The 24,747-nt window shown below is 42.5% G+C and overlaps 4 protein-coding genes across 8 annotated transcripts; 2 read left to right on the forward strand and 2 right to left on the reverse strand.

The window, feature by feature from the left end:
• The first annotated feature begins 93 nt into the window (after positions 1-93).
• LOC127807439 (acyl carrier protein 3, mitochondrial) lies at positions 94-2,228 on the forward strand. Of its 2 annotated transcripts, none has more exons than XM_052345278.1 (3): positions 94-497; positions 1,733-1,873; positions 2,025-2,228. In XM_052345278.1, exons 1-3 carry the CDS (start codon positions 414-416, stop codon positions 2,214-2,216), a joined length of 417 nt encoding a protein of 138 aa, XP_052201238.1. In that variant the 5' UTR covers positions 94-413; the 3' UTR covers positions 2,217-2,228. The 2 variants fall into 2 exon arrangements, with proteins under 2 accessions (XP_052201238.1, XP_052201237.1); XM_052345277.1 differs by having other exon boundaries at positions 155-497; positions 1,670-1,873.
• Positions 2,229-2,481: 253 nt separating this feature from the next.
• Positions 2,482-3,794, reverse strand: LOC127807438 (uncharacterized). The gene is made up of 2 exons (XM_052345276.1): positions 3,228-3,794; positions 2,482-2,924 (listed from the first exon to the last, which is right to left on the reverse strand). Exons 1-2 carry the CDS (start codon positions 3,502-3,504, stop codon positions 2,542-2,544), a joined length of 660 nt encoding a protein of 219 aa, XP_052201236.1. The 5' UTR covers positions 3,505-3,794; the 3' UTR covers positions 2,482-2,541.
• Positions 3,795-5,302: 1,508 nt separating this feature from the next.
• Positions 5,303-20,352, reverse strand: LOC127807992 (nudix hydrolase 2). 4 transcript variants are annotated; one of them, XM_052346279.1, is made up of 10 exons: positions 20,175-20,352; positions 19,979-20,110; positions 19,631-19,833; positions 19,285-19,350; positions 18,964-19,101; positions 15,984-16,061; positions 15,845-15,895; positions 15,702-15,736; positions 6,158-6,266; positions 5,303-5,724 (listed from the first exon to the last, which is right to left on the reverse strand). In XM_052346279.1, the coding sequence occupies exons 2-10, from the start codon at positions 20,061-20,063 to the stop codon at positions 5,524-5,526; spliced, it is 966 nt and encodes a 321-aa protein (XP_052202239.1). In that variant the 5' UTR covers positions 20,064-20,110; positions 20,175-20,352; the 3' UTR covers positions 5,303-5,523. The 4 variants fall into 4 exon arrangements, with proteins under 4 accessions (XP_052202239.1, XP_052202238.1, XP_052202241.1 ...); XM_052346278.1 differs by having other exon boundaries at positions 15,702-15,895; positions 20,175-20,318; XM_052346280.1 differs by having other exon boundaries at positions 5,587-6,043; positions 15,702-15,895; positions 20,175-20,318.
• A 156-nt stretch (positions 20,353-20,508) lies between these two features.
• Positions 20,509-23,634, forward strand: LOC127807991 (trihelix transcription factor GTL1). The gene is made up of 2 exons (XM_052346277.1): positions 20,509-20,999; positions 22,581-23,634. The coding sequence occupies exons 1-2, from the start codon at positions 20,509-20,511 to the stop codon at positions 23,281-23,283; spliced, it is 1,194 nt and encodes a 397-aa protein (XP_052202237.1). The 3' UTR covers positions 23,284-23,634.
• Positions 23,635-24,747: the final 1,113 nt, after the last annotated feature.

The following is a 24,747-nucleotide window of genomic DNA, read 5'->3' on the forward strand; positions in this document are numbered from 1 at the left end:
TCCTTAACGTCCTCCTTTCCTACTCTTCTTCTTCGTCTTCTCAGTCTCACTCAGATATATTGGGCCTGACCTTTTCCGATAGACCGGCCCAGGCCCATCTACCTACCACCCACCCACCACCAATTTACCAACCCAGCCCATCAACCCTTTTCCCAATACTTTAGTAAGAGGCTGGCAGCAGAGGGCTTCTCTATGTCAAAGGTTCTTTCTTTCTGCGCGGCAATTCATCAAACAGGTGGAGGTGGAGAGGTTGTTCGCAAAACATTAGAGCATATGTAATCTAGTAGCAGATACTGCTGAAAGAAAGAAACACGTACTGCCCGCTGGGATTCTTTCTTTTTCTTTGTTTGGAATTGGAGATAAAAGCTATTTCCTGATAACTTCCTACTCTCCCTTCCTTGTTTCACCACTATATGCACCTTCCTTCTCTTCTTCCACCACGCAAACGCATTCAGGACTGTTCGCAGACGCTCTCTACTCAAACTCTTCTCAGTACGGTAGGCCACGCCCCCCCTACTTCTCCTTCAACTCTTGACAACTACTATTCTTCTTTTTCCTTGTGGATAATCACAGTTATGTATTTTCTTTTTTCTTTTTTTTTTTTTTTTTGTTATGTCGTTGGTCTTGTGAGATATATACATATATATGTTGGATGTTTGGCAAGTGTAGTGATCTTCAATTTCATCATAATTCGACGACATGTAGGCACAATTCAGTAGCTGTCGCACTTTAAGGATTTTAATGACAATGTAATCGGTGCAATATCAATTGGCGTTTGAATGCTCCCCTTAAGAAGCAAACCAGATATATCACTTATGTGTCTGCCGTCGATTATAAGTATTTGATTCTTTGCCAACCTGGAATGAAAAGAAATAAAATCTCCATTTTGGGCGGCCCTCTTTTCTTCCTTGGCCTCGCGCAGGCAGATCTTTAATTTATCTGTTCCTCAATGGTCCTGTGACCCAAAACCAAAAGGGTTTGTCATCTTGTTAAGCAACATTTAAAGTGTATGATTATGACCCAGTCTTATGATGTCTTGTGCCCATTGAGAGATGAATGAGACTTCTTGGTTTATCCTAAAGAAAACAGATTGGTTGTGTACACAAGACCTGCCCCTTTCCGTTTTTCTGTTGCATACAGATAAATACGGAAGTAACTGCAGCATGGTGCAGTCAGCAGATTGATAGTTGGTCTAATGCCTGGATGAATTGGCTTGAAAGATATCATCAATCAGTTCTTTATCCCAGCTAACCAAAACTCTCTGCCATGAGATACTCTCTCCTTTTATACATGCGAGTTTCTCGGTGCCAGTGCTTAGTATTTGGATTTAATGATTCCTTGTTTATGTCTTGGAGCGGAAATAGCTAAACTTGCAGGCCGATATTCTCACTAGCAGTTTCTATTTAGGCAAAAACCCCCCTTACAGATCAAGGGTAAGCAAGTTTCTTACATCAATAGGCAAGTAGTCATCGCTTCAAGATTGCACATTTCATCTTTCTCTCTTTAACGTGGAAGGATGTGGAAATACTAGTCTGCTATTTTCTTCACCTCCTTTATATCCTTATTTTTTTCTTTTCCAAATCTAACTGCCTCATTGCCATAACTTACGTGTTTTTGTATATTTGAGGATACAAAAAGAAGTTTTGAATTACATTGATTATCAACCCAGGTTAAAATGCAAAATATAAGGAATTCTATTCTGAGTTATTTGAGGGTTAGAGTGTGTATGAAGGACTGGCGCTTTGCTGAAGATGTAAATCCACTCTCCAGACTTGGCCGACGGCTGTGTACATTCACACATGCCAGCCAAGATCAAGTAATGGCCCGAGTCATCAACCTGGTCAAGAAATTTGACAGCATTGATGCCACTAAGGTGATAATTTCTGCTCAGCCGACATTTTTACAGATCTATTTGAAGACTGTTTTGGGGGCAGATTGTTGGTGAAAAACTTTTCGCAAGGTCTGTGCCCTTATTTTGCTGTGTTCACTTATTGATCCTGATTTCTCTTTAACCTTGAGAACAGGTTACGGAAACAGCTGATTTCCAGAAGGACCTGTGTCTTGACAGCTTGGACAGAGTTGAGCTAGTTATGGCTTTGGAGCAAGAGTTCTCTGTTGAGATCTCTGATGAGAAAGCGGATAAGCTTACTTGCTGTGCTGACGTTGCAGAATACATTGTTTCTACAGCTGATCAGAAGATTACGGAAAATCCCTGATTGGATTCTTGAATTCTTCCTGCTGCCAAAGCGTTTGACCATTCGATTTTATCATTTATGGAACTACTACTAGTACTAGTAGGAATGTTCAGTTTCATAGAAAGCAGACATAGAACTCGCCAACATGTTCTATTGCTACTTTTTTTTTTTTTTTGGGTATTACAGCAAAACTCTTATCTGTCTCTCTCTGTCTCTCTTTCTCTGTATATATATGTGTGTGTATATATATATATATCTCCTTACACGTGCAATTTTTACATGATGAGCAACAAAGCAAGGCAGTATGACAACCGGCCGGCCATCAACTTCAAATGTCCAGTCTTGTCTAGTGTTGGTAGGATTGGACGGGACAACCACTGTCCGCCCGTCTTCCAAGTTGGTGCGTGCATTTGTTGCGTCGTGAGGCAGCTTTGGGTGTCAAATATAAACTCGGAGTTTGAGCGGTGTAAGTACGAATGCCGTTCCCAAAAGACGACAATTTTAGCGCAGTTTTCCTGGCAGCAAAAGTTGGGCGGCAGAGTGAGTTGCGTGGTAACCGTAGAACTCGAAGCATGCATTTGTGGTGTAAATTGGGGATGGCATGAAGATGGGATGGAAGATCGATGAGGAAGTCTCCTAGTTCATCTGTAATGCCGCTTGCCCAATTTGATTTCTCAACACTACTGTGACTGCGGGTGTGGGTGTGGCATGAGACACCCACCAAAGCACCTGCCAGATGGATTTTGATTAACCGACTTTAGTAGGGAGGATTACATTTGGAAAGCTAAACACTAGACACTATTTAACATCTGAATCGACTGGAGCTAAGTGATGGATTCGAGCGAGAGTCCCTATATAATACTCCTCTTAATGTTCTCCATGTATGAAGGATGAGTTGTTTCCTAGCTCTTGCTAAATTGATACATTTTACACACACCTAATTAATTAATTTAATTTAATTTATATTATCTGGAATGGCAAAACAATCATTAATTAAATTTGAATTGATGAGATGAAGAAAAGGTTACGAACCAGCGACGGGAAGCGGATCGGTTGGAGGTTTATGGGGGGAACAAAGAAGCGTCCCGGATATGAGGACGGAGGAGAGCTTATCCTCTCCATACCCAGCCATCTCAACCAATTCCTTTCTGCTCGACAGTTCAACCAAGTTGGGGGTGTGTTTGTGGCGTTCGGCCATGACGACCACCGGAGCCCCCAGAAGCAGCAGCAGCAGCTGATGATGAAATAAGCCGAAGAAGCAGATCATCGTGGAGATTATAAAGGAGGACGAGTACATGATGATGATCATATCCTAGCTAAAAGGAATATATCACTTATTGCTGGAGCAGATGAGCAAGGGGAAAATGGAGCTAGCCCTCATCATCTATCTATCTATCTAACTCATGTTTAGATCGAAGATCATATCGATCGATGGCGCATGCTTAATTAACTGCATGCTCGGTGCTCCACACACATACATATATATATATTTATCTAAACGTGGTGTTAACGCAAGTCAAGACGGAGCCGGAGGTAAGAAAAGAAGCGGAAGCAATGGAAAGCTGCCTACCATCTTCTCAGTTTCGTTTTTATGCCTGCCATTGCTCATTTGCCGCTTTCAAATACTTATATATTATTAGGCTTATATATAATATAGAGAGAGAAGGGGGAGAGAGGGTTTAGTTACTTGTATGACCTTCCTCTTGGCTATTAATTAGCCTAGCTAGTTCCACCTAATCCACACCCTGGCCCCAAGTCAAAATGAGCAAAGGGTATATTGGTCCTGAAACTGTTGCTAATTAATTAATTAATGGATTAGTAAAGAGGTTGAAATTATAGTATAGTGTATATATAGGGTTGGTTGGTTGCCCACTCCACCTCGTCTTCTTTTTGGAGTTTGGTCTCTTTCACGTTTTCTTAAAATTAAATTTCCCAAGTATATCTGCATACACATACATACGCCATGTTTTGGTTATTTTGGACTTTGCAGCATTCTTCTAATCTTGGAGTTGGATGCATTTGCATTTTGGATCCCTTGATCTGATTGTAATGCATGCACAGGTAATTAATTAAGCTCTCTCTCTCTCTATCGATCGTAACTAATCCTACGGGAAGATGATATAGAGATACACATATATAATCTTGAAACGAAGCCAAGATGCCCGCCGTATAATTATATATATGCATGCATGCATGCACTCTACTAACTTCTTAATTAATTATTAATCTAATTCAGTCTTTCAGAGAATGTGGCATTCTCACTCACAACTTGTAAGTTTCAAACTCACAATATCGCTACTGGCATAGTAACAGATGAAATTAACACAAGAAGTCCAAATTAACGTTATACTTCCATGAATACACAGAAAATGCCAACTGAACTGAACTCAGTTAGTTGTTTCAAACCTGAAAAGCACATTTATCATTTCATACGCATACCATTTGCCAACAGATTTTGGACCCTAAAAAAAAAAAAAAAAAAATATGACATTCCACTCATCAGCACCTCCACTACGAGCATGGATTGGGATTTGGGCTGCCACCATTACTGGCTCTGGCTCAATATAGTAAGTACCTCCTCTTGGATTATTTGTGGGTTTACAACAGCCACGTATGACAGAAATCCACCGTGAATTGGATGTGTGGGCCCACCCCCACTCATCTCCTCGATCTCCCTCTTCTTTCTCTATTCCCCGATTCCTTATTATTATCAGATCCCCCACCTCTAACTACTCCAACCACATATGACAAAACAGCAATCCCGAACCACTACCTCACTCCACGTAGCAACGGCTCCAGCAATCAAAAATCCCACTCCCAACTGAAGAGCCTATTCTAATATCTGCTGCTGCTGCTGCTACTAATGCAGTTAAAACATCATCCTCCCATCTCCCTTTCCCACTCCCCCCCGTTTCAATCTCATCATTCTTTGCTCATTTCTATTCTAAGGTAGTCAACAGAAGAGAACAGCACATATCACATACGGCAAAAGGCCTATCATTCTATGGATTTACGTGAAGATTTTGTTACAAAAACGATAATTAAGCTTGTATATATGCATGTTTGCATGAGCTTCATAAGCAGAACTAGCTGGGAATAAGAATCAATTAAGGCAAACATAACAGCACAGCTTATATTCTCGGGAAACAAAATATCGACACACCACCTTCTAACCTGCAACCGGCCGGTTTGTTTTACTTTTAGCATCAAGCTAACATGGGGAATGTACACTTAAATCAATCAAATAATAGTGTATCTAGTTATAATTGGACAACAGCCACTGGTTACCCTGTAACTTGGAACTTCATGGGCTGTGAGAACCAGTTAATTAATTAGTCACCCTTCCCTTCAGGCCCTGCTCATTCAAGTACAAGTAGCTTCTTTTGTCAGAAAAGCTTGTAGTTGTGGGCACCGGGGAGAAGCCAGAGTACGTTCCCTCCCTCTTCGCTAAGCATATGTCAGCGATGTTCTTAAGAAGTTCATGTTTCTGAACAAACTGCTGAGCTGCATATTCCTCGAATGGCATCCACTGTGAGCAGCAAGAATCAAGACAACAATATGATACCCACCTATTCACAACTTATTGAATACATTACCAACAGTCACAATAAAAGTGAGTCAATTGAACCCAGACACAACAGGACACTAGCAACCACGGAAGCAATTTACATCAGGAACCTTGTTTCCATAACGATGTTATCTGAACAGTTTGGCATTTCTTCAACACTCAAGTTTCAGTTGAAAACCCACTGAAAGTCCTAAAGCAATCACACCCATCATCTAGGGAGAGAAACAGATAAACTGATTTCGGCGGTTACTTAACAGTGGTTCAAGTCACATTCATGTTGCTGCAGGATTATCCAATTTGTAATCGCAGCAGGATAGAAATGAATCAGTTTGCATAGCCCTCTTGAAAAATTAAAAACGAAGTAATTGCTTACAATTATTTGACCAATATTCACCTGTGCAGCCTCTATCTCTGCCTCCTGCTTTTGTATGTGGAAGGACAGGGGTTGCAGCAGGCAGGCAAAGAATAAATCTGACTTCTCAAAGAATGATTTGTGACTTTGTCTGTAAATCAAGTGAAGAAGAGTGCAAACAATGTAGATAAATAAAAGAACTTAGAAAAGTAACAAGTCCAAACTAGAAGTCTATGAGATGCATGGTTAAAAAATGCACTCTAGCTCTCCAAGATGAAGGAAATGTGTCACGATCTTGGGTATTACAGGGGCAAAGCTGTAATTGAGTTACAATTACAGTTAGGGAGTATTTTTGTACTTCGGTTACAGCATATGGGTGTTGTTATTCTGTTATTTTCCCTTTTTGTCTTGTAGTTTAGTTGGTTGAAGAACTTTGTTTGGTAGCTAAATGAGACTATATATATATTGTCTCAGCTGTAGAAAGGGGATATAATGAAAATGAATTGAATACACTATTTTCTCTCTAATATTTCTCCTCCCTCTCTCTCGGTGATCTCCTCCCTTATCTTCTTGCTGATTTCTCCCTCTCAATTGATCTCTTCCCCAAATTCTTCTCTTATCATTCTCCATCTTCCTTTCATACCCTGGCTCACCTCCTAGGATCATGACAAATGGTATCAGAACAGTTAATCCTTGGCTGTGGATTTGATTCCAATTGAAGGCGACTACTGTGGTGAGCGATTTTCCTTGGCGATTGTGGTAAGGCGAATTTCGGCGGCGTGTGGATTTGATTCCAGTTGATTGGAACTTCCAGACGAGCAAGCAAGCCCAACCCAAACGGTGAGAAGCGATTTTGGGTGAGGCGAAGCGTTGCGAACAGATAACGCTCGCGGTTGGTGAGGGAGTCCGTCAAATGCGTTCTCAAAAGCTCGTGGCCTGCCATTTGCGCATCGTCTGGCGAAGTCAAGTAATAGTGTCGGAAGCGAGTCAGGTTGCTAAAGACAAGGACGAGACTCACTTCCGAAGGCGACTTTGAAGGATGGTAATGGAGTCGACCTCGACCATCCAAGCAAGCTTAGGGAGCAACAGCAGTGACGTGGGTTGGTCGAACGACTAAAGTGGGTGACCAGAGGGTGACGCGAACAGCCAGGAGATCGCGATTTGGACTTGGAAATGTTGCGACTATCCAAGGCGAGCGTGAGTCTGTCAAAGATGAAGCAGACGACCTAGGCGCGTGCGACTGAAGCGGAAGACAGGTTGCAGGAGCTCCACTAGAGTTGACGATAGGGGTGAGGAAGGCTGTCACAACCAATTCAAACGGATTCGGTGAATAGCCCTTGTCAAACAAGGAAGAATTGAGAGAGAAGCAGGGTCAAGTGATTTCTAATCACCTCACGGTCCCAATCGGAAGGCATCACAGAGCAAACTTATTCTCCTAACTGTAACGAGCTGGCTAATCTGAATTTCCATTCAATTTTTGGGATAGGAGCAGGCCCAGTGCTTCCAACAGTAATTCCATGTCGCTTGAAGGCGATTCAAGAAACAGTAACTTCCAGTGAAGACGCGAAGGAGAAGTAGGAGGATTGGATCGTAGCCAAGACTCCAGTAATCTAAACTAGACTTGAAGACAAGCAACCCAGGAGGATTCGCGAACTGGAGTTTGGAAATTCTTAGCGTCTGATCCATAGTCGCTACGGGTGACCCTCAAAAATTGATTCTAAAGCACGGGGGTGGAGCATTTGCTACTATTTGAGACTGAAAAGGGAACGCAAAGCAAATCCCAGCAAAATTTCAATAAATTACAAGACTGAGCCAATGGACGCAACCAGTGGACGATGATTGGGTGACGGCAGATAAATTGAGCTTCCGATCTGATTTGGAAGGTGTCTGTTGGACAGCAATTAGGCTCGGAGTTCGGGATGAGGACTTGGATGACGATTGAGCTAAGAAGATTCCAATCGGTTCTTGGGATATTACTGCCAACGTGGTTGTTCAAACAAGGAAGGCGAAGCAGGTTAGCCAATCTGAATTTCTATTTAATCTTTAGAAGCGGCTTGTAGAAACTGGTGGAACAGGCCAACGATTATTGGTCGTGATTTCCGGCAAGTTAGGCGAACTCTCTTATCAGATTTGTTAAAGCCACGCCAGCTGATTTACGAATGTGACAGAGGTGGAATTCTGGTAAATGAAGTGAAGAGGATCTGGAGTCCGATTATTTTGCTGAATTGAGGCCGACATAGGTGAGTTTACAGCAGTTTCTTTGGTGACTGCTGACATAAGCATTGATTTGGAAGGTAGGGGGCTCATCTTGCTAAGAAATTGAAGACTGTTGAGGGTTGAGAGGCAATCGTTTATCCTAGGTGCTTGCTGTGAAGCAGATATCAAAAGGAGATGAGGTCTCAATTGCAGCCGAATGATGCTTTCTTTTCAGTGGCTAATTTTCAAGCAAGAGAGGAGCCTCAATTGCAGCGGACCAGTGCTGCATTTTCAGTGGGGTATCCTACTCGTGAAGTTAGGGGCGTCAGTACATACATGAAGCAGAATGCTTCATTTTCAATTGGAATGGAGCCTCTATGGCAGCCAAAGAAGGCTGCATTTTCAGTTGACCAAAAGCATCAAACATGGGGAAAGGATTTTGAGAAGGAGATCAGCCATGGGGACAAGGAAAAAAAGAAGTGAGATTGATGAAGAGTGCAAGGAATTTGGCCGTATGTTCCGCGAGAAGCTACAGGAATTTGCGATGATACTAATCAAGAAGTATCATTACAACTTCCCCACTGAATATTTCAATGATTATCGCGGGAGTTTTAACAAAGACGAATTCCTCAAAATAGAGCCGCTGAAGGAGAAAATGGGGAGGCGGGAAGCAAATTCATTGCTCACCTCCAATGTTGAGCAGAAGAAGTATACCAGTTTAGGCAAAATTGACAAGGAAGATGCCAACTCATTACCCTCGTTGGCTAATGCATGGGCTGCAGGATTTGGGGGTGTTTTGAATCAGAAGTTTGTGGGAAATGGAATAGCATTGGATCAAGAAAATCTGACTGAAGGACCCTCAATCTACACAAATATTGGGACTAAAATCCTTCCTCCCATTTTGGACCTACCAAAAGCTAAGGATTCTTTGGCTTGGGATAAAATGGGCAGCGAGAAGGTAGAGAGGGCTGAGGAGTACATGGAAGAAGAGGGTGAGGAAGAGGAATTGGAGAATGGCAGTCTCTCAAGCATTCTTACTAGTGCTGAGACACTTGATTCTATTGATTTCTAAAAGCAGCAGAAGGAGCCAGAAAAGCCTCTTCACCAAGTACTTGAGGAAAATGAACAAGGGACTGCACCGGGCACCTTGCTTGGAACATCTCACATGTGTGTCATTAGCACGGGCACACAAGACAAAGCAAAGGTAACATTGCGGCAAGAAGAGTTGGAGGTAATGTACAGGTTTTTACCTGCAGAGAGAATTGAAATTATGTCCATAATTGAAAAGGATGGGGTTGTAGGGCTGACGGCACATTTGGAACCATTTTTAACGACACTAAGGAAGAGGCGGATGGTTGAAATTGGTGTGGCAGCAAGACATAATGTTGTTGTTGCTGAGGAGAAAGAAAAGAGAAGGCAAAAGAAAAGGGAAAAACAAGATAAGAAGAAGGAAAAGCGAAGAAGAAACCACTGGGTGAAGATGGGCATTGGATAAAGAAGCAACGGCTAGGTGGTAATAAGTTTCTTAGGGACAAGAAACATTTCGGCGGGGGGGGGGGATTGTCACGACCTTGGGTATTATAGGGGCAAAGTTGTAATTGAGTTACAATTACAGTTAGGGGGTATTTTTGTAATTCGGTTATAGCACATGGGTGTTGTTATTCTGTTATTTTCCTTTTTTGTCTTGTAGCTTAGTTGGTTAATGTGGTGCCATGGAAAAAAGAGGGTAAAAAATGCAAAAAAATGAGGAGGTTGGCAGCAAAAGAATTGTCGCCAGCTGCTGCCAATCTCGCGGCAGCCTGTCGCGAGGATGGGCCTCGCGGCAAGCTACCGCGAGCCTCCTTGCGGCAATTAGCTGCCTCGCAGCATGTTGCTGCGAGGAAGCTTGCAGCCCCACAGTGGGTGGCCGCAAGGCTGAGCCTTGCGGCCACTTATTGGCTAGCCGCGAAGGCTAGTCCCGCGGCACCCTGCCACAAGCTGTCCCGCGGCAGGTTCGCAGTGATCCCCCTTATTCGTTGAAATTGTCTCCATTCGACAATCGTCACGTGTCGACACCAGCCACCCTTGAGAATCGTGCCCTATAAATACCCGGCTACAGGACATTAATGAGGACTTCCAACTTCGGTAAATCTTGTCACTTTGAATACACTTTTACTATTTTCGTGAATACTCATTGGGATCCGAGACTGACTTTGGCATCGAAGGGTCTTCGCGGGGGAAGATTCCCGCGAGCCCTCTAACCCATTTTTTGAGCATCAACAGGGTCAAATTCTTGTGGCGAACCTAGCGGCAAAGCAAAAAGCCTTGCGGCGAAACCTGGCGGCGAAGGCAGAAAGCCTTGCGGCGAGACCTCGTGGCAAAGGAAAAAGCTTGCGGCGAGACCTAGCGGCGAAAGCAAAAAGCTAGTGGCGAGAGCTAGTGGCGAGAGCTAGTGGCAAGAGCTTAGTGGCAAGAGCTAGTGGGCGAGAGCTAGTGGCGAGAACTTGTGGCTAGAGCTAGTGGCGAGAGCTAGTGGCGAGAGCTGGTGGCAAGAGTTAGTGGCGAATCCCTGCGATGAGCATCCTAGCGGCAAATTCCCTTGAGACGACATCTTTTAAGGCAACCTAACCTCACCCGACAACAAGCTCGAGTGGACCCCACATCACAAATTTTAATTGTTGTATTTTGGCAACAACAATTTGACGCCGTCTGTGGGAAACGCAACAAAAAGCCAATTTTAGCACAAAATGCCGAGAGGGACAAGATCAGCCAGTTGGGCGAGCCCGCCTAACCCCACCCAAAGGAGCGCTCGTACCAGGACGGGAGCCACGAAAAGCTCCCACTAGGTGCACTCTACAGTACCAGAATTTTCAATAGATCACCCTAACAACGAAGTGCGTTCCGAGAACTTTCTTGTGCTCGAATGCAACCATACCATCAGACTGGGGGGCATGGAGCATTCAGAGCAAGGAAAAGCACACATAGCTAGATTGAGGAGATACAAGACAGGGCAAGAGGAACAAGTCCCCCATGCAGTGCCCGCTAGTCAGGAACAACACTCCTTTGGACAGTCTTCAATTCCACATCGAAATCTCGTGGGGACTTCAAGAATACTCCACCCACAGTCTTACTCTCAGATTATGAACTATTGCGGAAGAACTTTGATGAGCTGAAACAACAGAATGATGAACTCAGGGTGAACAATGAGGAGAATATGAGAAGACTACAGCAAGTCACTGCTTTGTTATGTGAACTAAGACTGGACATTCACATTCCCCACATGGGACAAATCGATACAAGGGTAGAACATCGGAGATCCCAGAACAACCCTTCAAGAGCCCCTTGGCAGGGGACAAGAATCAGAATTCCAGGGCTAAATAGTCAAGTCCCGGAAGTAACGGACTCGAGAAGAAAAAATAACAAGAGGGCGAAAAAAGCTCCCACGTGTAGAGAGACAGTAGAAAACACTTACTCGAGAGTGTCTCATGACCCATCTCTTTGCCAAAATGAAAGGAACCAAGAAACACTCAGCGTGTCCGACATTAAACGCCTCATAGAAGAGGTGCTAGAACAGAGGCAAGTAATGATGATACCAAAGGTAACTCCCTCGAAAGGGTTCCCTCTATCTGGAGAACTCCAAAGGCGACCAGTGCAACCAAGGTTCGAACTGCCGCACCTTTCGATATACTCGGGAAGGGAAGACCCCGAGAAGCATTTACAACATTTTGTCGTAGTAGTCGTGCTACATGGATGGAATAAGGTCACGAGATGCAGGGCTTTCCCACTCTCCCTGACAGGACAAGCTCAACAGTGGTTCACCGAGTTACTAGCAGGACATATACGATCATTCGAACAATTGAAGAAAGAATTCCTAAATGCGTTCTCCGTCTATCTCCCGAAGAAGAAGAGTGCAATATATCTAATGAGCTTACAGTAGAAGTCGAATGAATCCCTGAAGCAATACATCGAGCGATTCAGAGCCACGACGAAAGAAGTAAGGGATCTCCCAGTCGGGTTAGCGGTGCCAGCCCTACTAAACGGAACTACATACACCCCGCTTAGAAGATCCTTAGCTTTCTCCGAACCAAATTCTGTGACTGAGTTGTTCAATCAAGCAGAACAGTTTGTCACCCAAATGGAAATTTTGGACGCAGGGGAAGGGAAACCCAGCCCGAAGTGCGAAGGACCTTACAAAATCCAAAAGATGATAGACCCCAATAGGTGCACACTACCGACACCACAAAGCGAGGCGATAGGAAAAGCTTGGAACACCGTGCAACTCGAGAGGTACTTCCCGGCTTTAGCCCCAGGGGAAGGGACGAAGCACGAGACGTAGAGTCAAGCCTGTTATCAGAAGCGTTACTCGACCCGGTTGGAGGCCGGAATTGTCTTTAATTCTCCATTGTAATAACATCCCCGGATAAATAAAAGAATATATCCCATGTATTCCCGTGGAGTAGGCAAAACTATAAGCCGAACCACGTAAAATCTGCATGAGCCCAGATTATTTGTATGTGTCATGCAAGTATAGCGGCTCAAGCATAACTCGCTTCCAATAGGTCAAGTCGCCTAGCGACAATCTGGTGCCGATGACCACGGGTTGGCCCAGGATTACCAGAACATCCGATGCCTATGCCCGCAGACTCACCCGGATCCCTCGTTTGAGTTCGGTGCTATGTCTTTTTGGCTAGACCCGACTCCTTGGTTGATCTAGTGCCAAGGTCTCCCGACAAACTCGGATGTCTGGTAGGAATCCCGTGCTAGACCACTGGCCAAACCCAGATTCCCTGAGGTAGACTGGCCCTAGGAAGGCAGAAAAGAAGTGAAGTGATCACCTGATAGCTCTAGCGTAAGACCGCTCCCGAAGGTCAACTCGCCCAATTGCAATCTGGTACCGATGACCACGAGTTGGCCCAGGATCACCAGAACATCCGATGTCTATGACCGCAGACTCACCCAAATCCCTCGCTTGAGTTAGGTGCTATGCCTTTTTTGACTAGACCCGACCCCTTGGTTGATCTGGCGCCTAGGTCTCCTGGCAAACTTGGATGTCTGGCAGGAATCCCCGCGCCGAACCACTGGCCAAACCCAGATCCCCTGAGGTAGACAGGCCCAAGGAAGGCATGAAGAAAACAACCCTATGACAACTCTGCCATGACCCCGCTTATCGGAGTTGAGTCATCCAGTTGCAATCTGGTGCCTATGGCCATGAGTTGGCCCCGGATCATCAGAACATCCAATGTCTATGCCCGCAGACTCACCTAGATCCCTCGCTTGAGTTGGGTACTATGCCTTTTGGCTAGACCTGACTCCTTGATTAATCTGGCGCCTAGGTCTCCCGGCAAACTCGGATGCCTGGTAAGAATCCCGCATCGGACCACTGGCTAAACCCAGGTTCCCTGAAGTAAGCTAACCCTGAAAGACGGACATGGAGAACACAATAGCCAGAGCGCTATGATCCATCATGGGATCACCGGATGCTCCGGAGGCTGTGCCCGTAGGCTCGTCGAGATCCATTAACTGAGTCTGGAGCTATGCTCCCGAGCTAGACCCGACTCCTTAGCTGATCCGGCGCCTAGACCTCCCGGCAAGCTCGGACACCCGGCAAGAATTCCGCAGTGGAGCCTATCTAACAAGGGCGTGGTTGCCCAGAGATAATTTGGTACTCCAGCCCCTAGTCGAAGCCCCTGGTCGAAATAAGATCTTTTGGGCATTCTAGAACACTTGGTTGAGTCAAGGTGCTAGACCCGACTCCTTGGCTAATATTTTTACTTTCAATTTCGTCTAAAAGACAAAACAGAATAGTAGGGGGCAATTGTAGTGCCATGAAAAAAAGAGGGTAAAACATGCAAAAAAATGAGGAGGCTGGCGGCAAAAGAATTGTCGCCAGCTACTGCCAATCTTGCGGCAGCCTGTCGCGAGGATGGGCCTCGCAGTAGGTTGCCGTGAGCCTCCTTGCGGCTAATTGCCGCAAGCTGCTCACGGCATGTTGCCGCGAGGAAGCTTGCAGCCCCATAGTGGGTGGCCGCAAGGCTACAGAGGCTGGCCGCAAGGGTCAGCCTTGCAGCCACTTATTGGCTGGCCGCAAGGCTTAGCCTTGCGACCACTTGTTGGCTAGCCGCTAGCCTTGCGGCCACTTGTTGGCTAGCCGCGAGGGCTAGCCCCGCGGCACCCTGCCACAAGCTGCCTCGCGGCAAGTTCGCAGTGATCCCCCTTATTCGTTGAAATTGTCTCCATTCGGCAATCGCCACGTGTCGACACCAACCACCCTTGAGAATCGTACCCTATAAATACTCAGCTACAGGACATTAACGAGGACTTCCAACTTCAGTAAATCTTGTCACTTTGAATACACTTTTACTATTTTCGTGAATACTCATTGGAATCCGAGACTGACTTTGGCATCGGAGGGTCTTCGCGGGGGAAGATTCCCGCGAGCCCTCTAACCCATTTTTTGAGCATCAACAGAGTCAAATCCTTGCGGCGAACCTAGCGGCGAAGCAAAAAGCCTTGCGGCGAGACCTAGCGGCAAAGGCAAAAAGCCTTGCGGCGAGACCTAGCGACAAAGACAAAAATCCTTGCAGCAAGACCTCGTGGCAAAGGAAAAAGCTTGTGGCGAGACCTAGCGGCGAAAGCAAAAAGCTTGTGGCAAGAGCTAGTGGCAAGAGCTAGTGGCGAGAGCTAGTGGCGAGATCTTGTAGTGAGAGCTTATGGCGAGATCTTATGGCAAGAACTAGTGGCAAGAGTTAATGGCGAATCCCTGCGAAGAGCATCCTAGCAGCAAACTCCCTTGAGGCGACATCTTTTACAGCAACCTAACCTCACTCGACAACAAGCTCGAATGGACCCCACATCACAAATTTTAATTGTTGTATTTTGTCAACAACAATTAGAGAGCTTTGTTTGGTAGCTAAGCGAAACTATATATATATTGCCTCAACTGTAGGAAGGGGATATGATGAAAATGAATTGAATACTCTATTTTCTCTCTAATATTTCTCCCCCCCTCTCTCTCTCTCTCTCTCGGTGATCTCCTCCCTTATCTTCTTGCTGCTAATTTCTCCCTCTCAACTGATCTCTTCCCCAAATTCTTCTCTTATCATTCTCGATCTTCCTTTCATACCCTAGCTCACCTCCTAGGATCATGACAAAATGCCAGGACCAATTTTATAGCAAACACATGATGTAGGGAAAGCAAGTTGGTTTCTCACCCTCAAAGTAAGCAAGAGATTGTTGCATCTCAAAAAGGCACTTTCTAATATTTGAATAATACTCACAGACCCAAGATAACTCACCCATTGTCCCAGATACTGGACTACATGACATATATAGCTTAAAATTTGGAAGAATGCACAAATGAAGAAGTTTCAATGCTGATGGAGTAAGCCATTAAGGGGGAGGGGGCTCACACCTGAATGCTAGTATTTCCACAAATTTAGTGTCAATCTGCAGCAGCAAAATCCAACAAGTGACCAAAACTATTATTAGGCACATCAAGATCCATATACAATCAATAGCAAGAGAATAAATAAGAATTGAGCATTTGTTACTTACTCCTGTCTCTTCTTTTACTTCTCTAACAGCAGCATCACAAATATCTTCACCCTGTTGACAAAAGATCTCAGTAAATGCAGGAAATGCACAGAGCGCATTTTTGAAAGCTGTTCTTAGGAAATTGTCCAAATGTACATACAGCATCAACAACTCCAGTAGGAAATTTCCACACTCCCATTCCACGAAATCTTCCACTCTTTTCTTGGACCACCAGCACCTAACAAAGAGTGAAAATTGCAAACTCAAGCTAGTCATTCATTATATGGTTACAAATTTGTGCACTGAATGAAAAGACAATGGGCATCTTGCAATACCAGAAAGAAAGAGAGTTACAAGAAGCCACTGTTACAGATAGGCAAGGATGCTTATTAATTGATAACAAAACTTGACACACGAGCGCTGTGTGTGTGTGCGCACGTGTGCGTGTGCGTGTGTGTGTGAGAGAGAGAGAATCTAGTGTCAAGATCTAAAATAGCAAAGGTAGAATAGATGACTCCTACTTTCTTGAATCAAATTTGGTCAAAGAATGTAGTGAAAGTAAGAATACACCAGTGGATGTGTTTCAACTCACTAGTCACTTCTAGCTAAAAATAGGTATAAGTAGGTAAGATGATCAAGATCCAGCTAAGGGAGAAAGAGATATATATATATTATCATAGCCAGTCATCAAGAAGATTCAGTAATAAGAACTATATTGGCTAAAGTGAATAAAGAAAACAATAATTTCACACACACACAAAAAACTTGCACAAGATGCTTGCATGTGAAGAAGAAGCATTGTTGCAGCACTAAGAAGCATCTAGTATGCCTATATAGTTCACATAGTGTGACGCCCCGTCCCCACTACCAGGTGTCACCGTAACCCAAGGTTACGTCAGTAGGTCCCACTCCGGAGGCCAGCTGTGCCCTAACAACGGGGGGATAAAAATAAAGTGGGCGCCTTGGGTGGGGTCCAAGTTTCACCGCCTCCGGCCATTAAGGACTCAAGGTCTAAAACTCATTTGCAGCGGAAGGACACTCGAATCTCGAATCTGACATGTGTCTTGTGAGCAGATTAATAAGCTGCAATTAGAGTATAGCAAATTTACTCACACAAAGTACTCATTAAAAGTAACAAGTCCAACTGGGAAATACAAATAGCATTCAACACAACCACAAATAATTACACAAATTATTAGGTTGCATTCCCGTCATGGGTTGCTATTCTCATCATTCGGCTGGTCTTTGACATACACCGCCTTCCCTTTACCGGACCCCGAACTATCTGTGTGGTTAGTGGGAATGAAAGAGATGAGTCCTAGGACTCAGTAAAGATAATATGCAATGCAATAAATTATTAAGTATGACATCATAGATAAATATGAAGTGCAACATGCATGCAAGCCCGTCCACAGCACCTATCTCAAGCTCTAGGTGGCCCCTAGTGGTTTCCTCCAAGACCCTATCTCGAGACTCCCATGGTTAGAAATCCACAGTCTCATGCCTAGGCACTCCCTCAACATCTTATGAAAGCCATGACAAAAGTAATTTACACACAGAGCATATTAAACTCTTATCTCGAGATACGTGCCGCCTGATAATTTGTACCGTTGACGCACTCAAATCCCTTAACAAAAATATTTTCAAAGCAAGGTCAACCCGTAATTAAATTCATTTAACTACCGAATCCACTAAGTTATTAATTAACTAATTAACTAATTTAGACATTGTCCCTTGCTAATTAATTTAGGTAACTAACTAATAATTAAATTAACTAATTAGAATAAACTTTAACTTAACTAAGCTAATACACCACCTTACTAATCAATTCACTAATTGACTAATGATAAAATAGCTTTGAAATTGAACATACCTTACTGCTTCTGTTTCTCCCCAATTTCACGTTCATTTCTTCTGCCTTCAATTGCACTCCCAGACTCCCTATTTATACTCTCCCTCACTGAGCATTCTCTTAAATTACTCATTTCAGAGCATAATTGGGTAGTCCACTCTTAGAACAATATCATTTATATTCTCCTCAAGTTCCAAGAGTAATTGCATCAAAATGTGAAGAGGATTTAGGCTGTGGCGGACAAAAGTAGAAGACAAAAACAGAAGGCAGCCTAGGGCTGCCACCTGGCGCGGCCAGGAGGGCCGCGCGGCCACGTGCATGGCATGCGCACGGCAAGGCCGCGCGTGCCTACGCGCTGGGCGCCTCATGGCGCCCCGAAACGGCACCATTTGGCGCCTAGCTGGGAATAAAAATTCCTAGCTCTTCCTTTGCGCCTGCGAAGGCTCGATCCCCTACCCCTCATGTGCACACACGCACAGCCAGCCACTCGGTCCAACCACATCCTTGCTTCATATTGCACCCATTTTATATTTAAGGTGACTTTTGCTCCAATTTCCATTATTTCCATAATTACTCCCAAGTAAAATAATTAATTACCTTAATTTTTCATTTCCTCAAAACACCATAAATAAATATTTTCTCCAAAATTTTCAAATATTCAATAATAACCACAACCAACTATTATTTATTTTTCAAAATTTCGGGATTTACAAGAATTCGGGACGTTACACATAGTAACTATCGACAAGTTAAAACATTGATGGCCAGCCTGCATCTTACAAAGCTGCAACAACTGAATATTATTACTAAACTAAAGCAGGTATCACCAATTGCAGAGAAAACTAGTCAAATAGTTCATTGATGCAACTACGAAGATGGGCGAGTGATGATGAAATTTTCCCAAAGGAACAAATTATTGAGAGAGAGAGTAGGACTGTTCGAATACATGAAAAAGGAACCAAGAGATGTTAACTACAAATTGGCTTCAAGAAAGCAGTTTCCCCCTGAACCACAAACTCAGAAGAAAACAGTACTTCCAACTTGCAAAGCAGACCTGGAACAGAAGTGAGCTCCCTTTTACCATACCAAAGATACACCCATTTGCTTATATCAAATTCCAGTAATTGTATCTGATGCCATTCAAAATGAGCAGTTATTAGAATTTATCTGAAGATGGTGAACTTCAGTCACAACCTTCTGCCAATGCCATTTGAACAAGGAAAAGACAATTTGACCTCAAACTTCTTCCACAATCATGATCAGAAGGTAGTTCTACTGCAAGGAATACCTCTTTCTTTTCATTCATGACAAATGCGCCAATGCCTACACGGTGACTGGCATTGGCTGGAATTGTATTAGTGGTTTTAGGGATCCAATTCACAAGCATCAAGTACTTTGGCTCAGCATGGTGGAAATAAAATCCCTCCTGTCCAAGGAAGAATGAAACAGTAGTCATACAATGCAAAATAATATCAGTTAAACATGCATGGCAAATAAACAACCACTTCCATAACCAATGTTAGCTCATGTTCTTATTCAAGAACCGAGATGAGGGTTCTACTGTCTTGAGAGTGGCCTCCAAAAAAGGGGAGGTAGGCAAAGGGCTCACCTTGACAGCAGGTTCAACAAGATTTACAAGCTCGACAGGCAATTTAATCCAAACACCCTTCTTACCCTGCAAAATAAATTCACGTATGAATTAGCATGAACAAATGTCACCGGCAATTAGGTACAAGTCGTGGACATCATCTTGTAGCTGCGGCAACTCAACGTGAATTTGCTAATGTGAGAAAAGGTAAATAGAAAAATAAAGAAAAAAGAAACAAAATTGAATTGAACAACAGGTCGTATCCAATTGAAAAAAAAGGAAAACTATCAGATTTTTACTGGAAAATCCATTGAAGCGGAGAAATTGGAGTTGAATCGTGAATCGCGGGGGAGTGTATACAGTATACCTGTTGCTGCCAATGCGCAACGGAAGCTCTGAGTAAAGGAACAAATAGAGCAGCGTCCATGGGGTCGGTGGTCATTTCCACAATAACGCCTCCATGCTCGTCATTCAGACCCGTTAATAGTTTGCTGATTTGCTGCACGTCCTTCTCTTCCGATGCCACGGACTTGAATCCACTGCCGAATTGGACCTTGATTCTGCTTATGCCTACAAGTTTTACAAAAAGAACAGGTAATAATTGAATTCATAGCTAGTTCGTGTCGTGCGTAAAATGAAACCAAAAAAAGAAGAGAGAAGGCTAATTTTCTGGTGATTCTAGTTATTATAGGCCTAAAATAAAAGTGAGGAGGACCTCTGGGAGGACGTTTCGTGAAAGGGCAGAGATTCCTCCCCGTGAAGCACAGGAAGAAAGAGGGTCTACAAAGAGATCCGATCATTTTTTATTCTTTGTGCTTCCAAATTGGGACTCTCCGTGCGTGTACGCCTGCAGTCGATTATTATTTATATACAGAACCAGAAGAAGAACTCAAAAGTTTATTGTGTTTTACCGGTTACGGCCGTACGACCGATATTTGATTCTTCCGAAGAGAAATTGAACCTGGACTTGACTGGGCTGCGACGGCGAGCTACAGTGCGCCAGAGGCATGATGATACGCGCCCTCCTCAAGGGACACGTCTTGCTACAGTCTAGGGGGTTCATTCCAATAATACGCAAAAGTATAAGGGTATCTCCCGAATATTCATGTTTGATCATTTACCCCCATTTTACTCTCTCTCTCTCTCTCTCTCTCTCTCTCTCCATTTTACCAGGGCCTCCTTTCACCCATCTAATCTAAGCCACTTCCGCCGCTTTATTGTTTTAACCATACGGCTAGGCTGGCGATGGAAGAGTTCTCCGGCCGCCGGCAAACACCAACGAACCTCGTTGGCTTCCCCGAACACTTGACACCCTTCCCTGAACCGGCTGATATGCTTTACGATGATCGCATGGCGGAGATTTGTCCACCGGAGATCGACCACCACCGCTCCCAACTGCCGCCTCAGAAGCTCCGCCCTATCAGATGCAACGGCCGGACATTTCCGGAGTACTCGGATCCGGTGATGTCTGAAAGGAGAGGGGCTGGGGAAGCCTCGCTGAGCTGTCACGGAAAGTTAGGGTTTCTGGCTCAGCTCTCACCGGAAAAGTTGCTTTTGGTCAATGGAGTACGTGAAAAGTGTTCCAACACTTTGCCGGACCTTGGAAGTGGCAACGTTGTCGCTGGAAACGGTTTGCCGCGAATGGATGTTCCGGCAGTGAGTCCAACGGGGACGGAGATGAAAGCAGAATTCGTGGATTTTATCTCCGAAAGCCATCTTTTGGAAGCCGAATTGAGGTATTACTTTTCATCTCTGATATGTGTTTGCATACTTGCGTGCATAGACAATATATAGCGGATTCAATGATTCTTCTTGTATTGAGTTGCCAGTAAGTACGGAGCAGTTTATTGCCGTTTTCTTTTCTACTGATTACTCTTGTCTACTAAAAGTTTATTTTCTATTATAAATGTGTCTCGATGCTTTAAACCAGGGAGGAAAGGTGCAGTTGTCATGGAAAAAGCCCATCATTTTTCTATAATTTCACAAAAGCAACTCAAATTATAGCAGTAATTAATTCCCGACCTCCATTTGAAAAACAAAAATTTGGGGTTAGCAAAGGTGACATACTTCATCTGGCCAAATTATTGTCACTTTGCACTTTCTATAACTTGGATTCTGATTTGTGTAAACTATCCAGGCTGCATCTTTTTTTTGTTATTTTTTATTTTCTTGGCCTTTTACTAGGTTGACCCAGTCCAGAGATAAATCTGTCTTCAATCTGAATTATACTCGGTAGTGTTTTTGCTACGGGGGCTTTGAGATGTTGATAGTGAAGCTGCAGCCGGTTTGACTAGAATGTGTACTTATTATTTCTTCAGATTTATCATGGTCGTGGATACTGTTACTAGATTTGGAAAGGTGTTAGGGGTGCAGGAATCTGCTTGATTGCAGTGATCTTTAGGTGACTGGGGCATCTTTCAAGCAGTGTCAATGATTTTGGTGATGGTTACCATGGATGATAGTTAAAACGTAGACAAAATAATAGGATGGAAAGAGTATGTTTTCTGTTTCTTGAAAGAGTTGTGATTCAATCGATTTTGGCTTCCTAAACTAAGAAAAGTACATGTAAGATTCTCAAAGATAAAGCAAGAGAACAGTGTATTCTGATTTTTGAGTTTATAATTGTGCCCATCAGCAGTTGATCAGGACAACCAGTATTGAATTTACAGCCGTGGTCAAATTGAGGAAAATTATAGTTCATAATAAGTTACAGTGTCTCATGGTCACAGGGGGGGAGAATATGAACAAAACAAGATACCAAGCCTATGTGAGGGTTAGCTACAATAGTTACACGAACTGTAGCTCTCTAGTTATTTCTATGTCCTTTATCTCCTGTAAGGGGAGGATATATACGGTGATATAAATTCTAAAATGGTACTGAAGCAATTTTTAGAATCCTTTTAGGGCTGTTTAGTTATGGTAAATGGTTTGTAGTTTTCTATCTCAAAGGCTTTATAAAATCTCCAGTTTTCATTTTTCTCTTGTCTATCTTGTGTTAGAGAAGGAGATAGAGATGATTTGGCAAAAAAATTGCTGGAGAACCACATTTTCCAAATCTCCAAACTAGCAAGGAAAACTTGTTAGAAAACTCATTCTAGGAGTTGTCCATGTTTAGTTCAATTTTGGAAAAAAAAAAATATTTGAAAAGTTTTTGTATTTGCACAAGTTCTCTAATTTTTCATTTTCTGCGGAATAATTTTTCCGAAAAACTGAGACTGTTTTTCACAACTAAATAGCCCCTTAACATCCTGGACCAAGTCATTCCTGTTGAAACAAACTGAGTCTAAATATTTATGTTCTTTTTTTCTCTGTTTCAGCTCATCTTCAGATGATGATGGTGATTCATCAAAAGCCATGATGGAACCTGTAAATCGTAAGAGAAAGAGAAAAGCAGGGAAAATGCTTAAGTTCTTTCTGAAAAACATGATGAGGAAGGTGATCCAGAAGCAGGAGCATATGCATAACCAGCTGATGAAGATGATAGAGAAAAAGGAAGATGAACGAATAGTGAGAGAAGAGGCTTGGAAGCAACAAGAGATTGAAAGGGCCAAAAAGGATGAGGAAATAAGAATGGAAGAGAGATCTCGTAGCCTAGCTATAATTTCCTTTATTGAGGATTTTCTGGGCCATGAAATCCAAATCCCTAGATCATTGAAAACTTCATGCCTAGACAAAGCTGAAGCTGAAATACAAAATGTGAAGGATCTCAGATGTGATTCCAGTAATAAGAGATGGCCAAAATCTGAAGTACAAGCTCTCATTACAATTCGGACTGCTTTGGAACATAAGTTAATGAAGGGTGCCAAAGGTTCTGTATGGGAAGAGGTAGCTGTTGAATTGTCTAACATGGGCTATAGCCGGAGTGCAAAGAAGTGTAAAGAGAAATGGGATAACATCAACAAGTACTATAAAAGAGTAGTGATGGAGAATGGAAAGCAGCATCGTGATAATGGTAGAACTTGTCCATATTTTCAGGAATTGGACATCCTATATAAAAGTGGACTAATTAATGCAGGATAATGTTCTCATGTTATAAAGAATGAGATTGAGGACAAGAGTACGAAGAAGTAAATATTTTTGAACTTCAGAATCTGGCTTCAACTATATAGGTTGGCGACCTTGATGAATTTGTTGGAATTATGTTAGGTAACTCACTTCCGCCCTTCACCCTGATGTCTGTTTCATACTCCTGTAGTCCTGGACAACCTTTATTGATTTTCTGGTCTTAACCTGTAGCTTTACATCTAATTTGATGTGGATGAAGCAGACACAAAAAAAAGAAAGGAAAAGAAAAGAAGGAAAAGCAGGTTCGTAAAGTGGATTGGTGTTGTAGACTTGATGCTTCTATGTATTTGGCTGTTCTACTTTTAATGCTTGAACAATATGTGTATATATATATATATATGCATATAAAATCCTAGACGAACACACGACGGAGGTATTACATATAATACAGTATACATATGTATAAACAATTGATGGAATTTTCTTTTATTACATCAGAGCATTTTAAGGATTTAAAAGTCCGTCAGGAAACTAGACATGCGCCTGCAAGGCAATGTTTTTTATTACGGGCTTAAAAAACATTAAAATGCGAATGGCTGGAATAGAACAAATCTTAATCATAGGATTAGGAAGTAGAGAAAGACTAAGAAAAAGTTGGGAGCAAACTCTATATTACATATATTAATTATGTATAATAATATTGAATATAAATTATGGTTCAGATGTTATTAATTCATTAATTAAATTTATTATTTTATTTTAATAGTAGAGTTTTATTAAAAAGAGTTAATTTTATTATTTAATAATTAAATTTATTGAATAAAATATTATAAAATAATTTTTAAAAAAATTTCAAAGTAAATAGATTTTTAAATTTTCTGTTTTAAGAAATAATTTTTCATAATAATAAAAAAAAATATGTTTTCAAAATCTCAAAACAGATTATCAAAACACAAAATTGAAAATAAATTTAAAATTAAAAACTGAAACACAAAAAAAAAAAAAAAAAAAAAAGCAGACTAAAATTCGTATAGAATTATGTGGCATCCTAAAATAGTGACACGGTTTTAAAAGAAAAGAAATATCAAACATAGGATATGCCCTCTCTCTGTATAAAATGGTAATGTTGATGAGATTACATTGCAAAGTTGTGGGTAGGTGCAGGACATATATATATATATACTGCATTTATGTCATATTTTCCCTTCAATCTATATATATAGAATCAAATGAACTGTGAGTCTGTGTATATGAAGATTATCATTAAAGAGGCTGTTTGGCATTGAATCGAATTCGTATTTTCACAAAAAGGAAAGAAGAAAAAGAGAGGCAATTAGTACAAACCATCTCTACTCTACTCTACGGGGTAAGTTTGGGAAGAGATCTTTTACGTTTATGAGCTGACCAAATGAAAATGGAAGAAATGGTACGTATACTTGGTAACTCAGGATTTGTTACTCCGTGAACTATTATATACTT

The sequence above is a fragment of the Diospyros lotus genome, chromosome 8, assembly GCF_014633365.1.
Source record: "Diospyros lotus cultivar Yz01 chromosome 8, ASM1463336v1, whole genome shotgun sequence".
NCBI classification, from domain to species: Eukaryota; Viridiplantae; Streptophyta; class Magnoliopsida; order Ericales; family Ebenaceae; genus Diospyros; species Diospyros lotus.